At 34.2% G+C, this 2,803-nt stretch overlaps 1 protein-coding gene across 1 annotated transcript; it reads left to right on the top strand.

Moving 5' to 3' along the window:
• On the top strand, positions 2,174 to 2,803 carry LOC109329492 (dirigent protein 22-like). Its single transcript, XM_019563176.1, has one exon. It carries the CDS (start codon positions 2,205 to 2,207, stop codon positions 2,793 to 2,795), a length of 591 nt encoding a protein of 196 aa, XP_019418721.1. The 5' UTR covers positions 2,174 to 2,204; the 3' UTR covers positions 2,796 to 2,803.

The following is a 2,803-nucleotide window of genomic DNA, read 5'->3' as shown; positions in this document are numbered from 1 at the left end:
CTTTACCTCACTAACACTCATCCAGATATTACCTTTGCTGTCCAGCAGCTTAGTCAGTTCATGGCTATGCCTACTTCCATACACTTCAAAGCTCTAACTCGTATACTGAGGTACTTGAAATCCTCTCCTGGTAAAGGTTTGTTTTATTCCTCTTCTTCTTCCCTTCATCTTAGTGGTTTTAGTGATTCAGATTGGGCTAATTGCCTTGACACTAGACGGTCCATTTCTGGATTTAGTATGTTTTTAGGCACTTCTTTAGTTTCTTGGAAATCCAAGAAACAAAACACTGTTTCCAAGTCTTCTTCTGAAGCTGAATATAGAGCCCTTGCTTTTGCCTCTTGTGAAGTGCAATGGCTCACATACTTACTTCTTGATTTACATGTTTCTCCATTAAAATCAACCGTGCTTTACTGTGATAGTCAATCAACTAGGCATATTGCAGCAAATTCTGTTTTTCATGAACGCACAAAGCATTTAGATATTGATTGTCATATTACTCGTGAATACTTAAAGAACAATCTTTTCATCTTATTACCTATTTCATCCAAAGAACAGGTGGCTGATTTGTTTACAAAAGCTTTGGATACATCCTCCTTTTGTTAGATGCTTAACAAGCTGGGAATGCAAAATATACATTCTCCACCTTGAGGGAGGGTATTGGGCTTATTGTATTAGGCAATTGGGCTGTTCTATAAAGCCCCTTTCCTTTTTGGTTTTCTGTTAAGATAGTTAAGTTGGTTATGTTAGTTAGTTTACTATTTAAGGCAAGTTTCTTTACTGTTATCAATCAATCAATTAATCATCATCAATAAAATTCAATCTTCATATTTTTCACCATGTTGAGTTCCAATAGTTATATTTTGATATATAAAATTATTTCTTAGCTTGAGTCTATACTATAATTAAATGGCATGATATTATTCTCCATACTATCTAAAGGTTTATATATTTAAGTAGAGTCACAATAGGACATACATGAAATCAATCAATGTGTTCGGTTAAATTGGATATAACAAGTGTGTTAAGAAGATATACATTAATACCAAATTATATATATTATATTTTTTAGTGTTATACAGACCGACCTATCATAACTCGCAGCTCACTAAGGGCAAGTTTGAACTACAGTTTGATATAAATTGTACTTATTTTAGCACCATTCATTTTAGCCAGAACCATCCGGATAGCCATTCAAGAATAAGATTGATACTTTTTCCTTTCTTATAATGCAACATGGGCTATAACGAGTTTAATAGTAAATTTGTCATTTAAACAAACTACTTAGAAGGAGAATTTATACTAATATTAGATTATATATGAATAATAATAGTTAATCAATGTAGACAAAGGATAGTCCAAGGCGTATGAAAGGTACAAAACTTGAGCAACAAAATTATATGCATCTTTCATCTGAACATAACCTCCTGCAAGATCATATAAGTTGATATCTTTGTTCCATTAATATTAAAGTGGAATCACAACAAGACATTAGATCAATGAGTTTGGTTAAATTGGACATAATAAGTGTGTTAAAAAAAACTATATATTAAAATCAAATCATATATAAAATAAATAAATAATAGATTAAATATATTAAAATTTAAATAATTATTTTTAGTATTATATGGCGACTCACCATAATTCACAGTTCGCTTAGGGTAAGTTTAAACTACAATTTGATATATTATAAATTATACCTATTATTTTTAGCACAATTCATTTTAGCTCACACCCACCGGGATACCCTTCAAGATTAACATTGATACTTTTTCCTTTCTTATAATGCAACATGGGCTATGAGGAGTTTAAACAATATAATAGTAAATTTGTAATTTAAACAATAGTAAATTTGTCATTTAAATAAACTACTTAGATGGAGAATTCCTCTATCTTCGCCCACAAACAAAAGTCCGAGCATTGTGCCCGTGACAAACAATATCCAACGAAAACAGAATTTCTACTAATATTAGGTTATATATGAATAATGACAATTAATCAATATAGGTTGTTATCCTTGTTCCATTAATATAAAATGAGGTTTTTTAGAATCAATGTAAGGATAAAAATCTCATGACTTTTTATTCATAAAGTAAGAATACAAGGAATAGTTTATCATCCTATTGACATTTTACACCAATCCTCTCTTCTCCTCTTCTTATAAAATATATATCTTACTCTTACTACTTCCCCTAACCACCAAAGACATGGCCATATCCAAAACCTTCTGCTCAATTTTCTCCATTCTTTCCCTAATCCTTCTATCCATCATCTCATCTCTCACACTGGCGGAAGACTCTCATTTATTCCATAAAACCATTTCTCCAACACTACTAGGTCTTCGCAAGGAGAAGCTCAGCCACCTTCACTTCTATTTTCATGACATTCTTAGCGGCCCAAAGCCCACTGCAGTTAATGTGGCCCAAGCCCGGATGACAAATAAGTCATCCACGGGCTTCGGGTTGGTGATGATGGCCGATGACCCATTGACTTCTGGACCTGAGCCCGATTCCAAACTCGTGGGCAAAGCCCAAGGAATATATGCATCTGCGGCCCAGGACGAGCTAGGGCTTTTGATGGTGATGAACTTTGCTTTCACGGAGGGAAAATATAACGGCAGCACCCTCAGCGTGTTGGGGCGGAACACGGTGTTCTCCGTTGTGAGGGAGATTCCAATTGTTGGTGGGAGTGGGGTATTTAGGTTTGCACGTGGGTATGCACATGCAAAGACTCACACCTTGGATCTAAAGACTGGAGATGCTGTTGTTGAGTACAATGTTTATGTGTTCCATTATTAACCACTTCT

This window comes from Lupinus angustifolius, chromosome LG16 (assembly GCF_001865875.1).
Source record: "Lupinus angustifolius cultivar Tanjil chromosome LG16, LupAngTanjil_v1.0, whole genome shotgun sequence".
Lineage (NCBI taxonomy): Eukaryota > Viridiplantae > Streptophyta > Magnoliopsida > Fabales > Fabaceae > Lupinus > Lupinus angustifolius.
This window is presented reverse-complemented; position numbering and strand designations above follow the sequence as displayed.

Coding starts and splice junctions, on each gene's coding strand:
- LOC109329492 (XM_019563176.1), top strand. CDS start 2,205: ATGGCCATATCCAAAACCTTCTGCTCAATTTTCTCCATTCTTTCCCTA.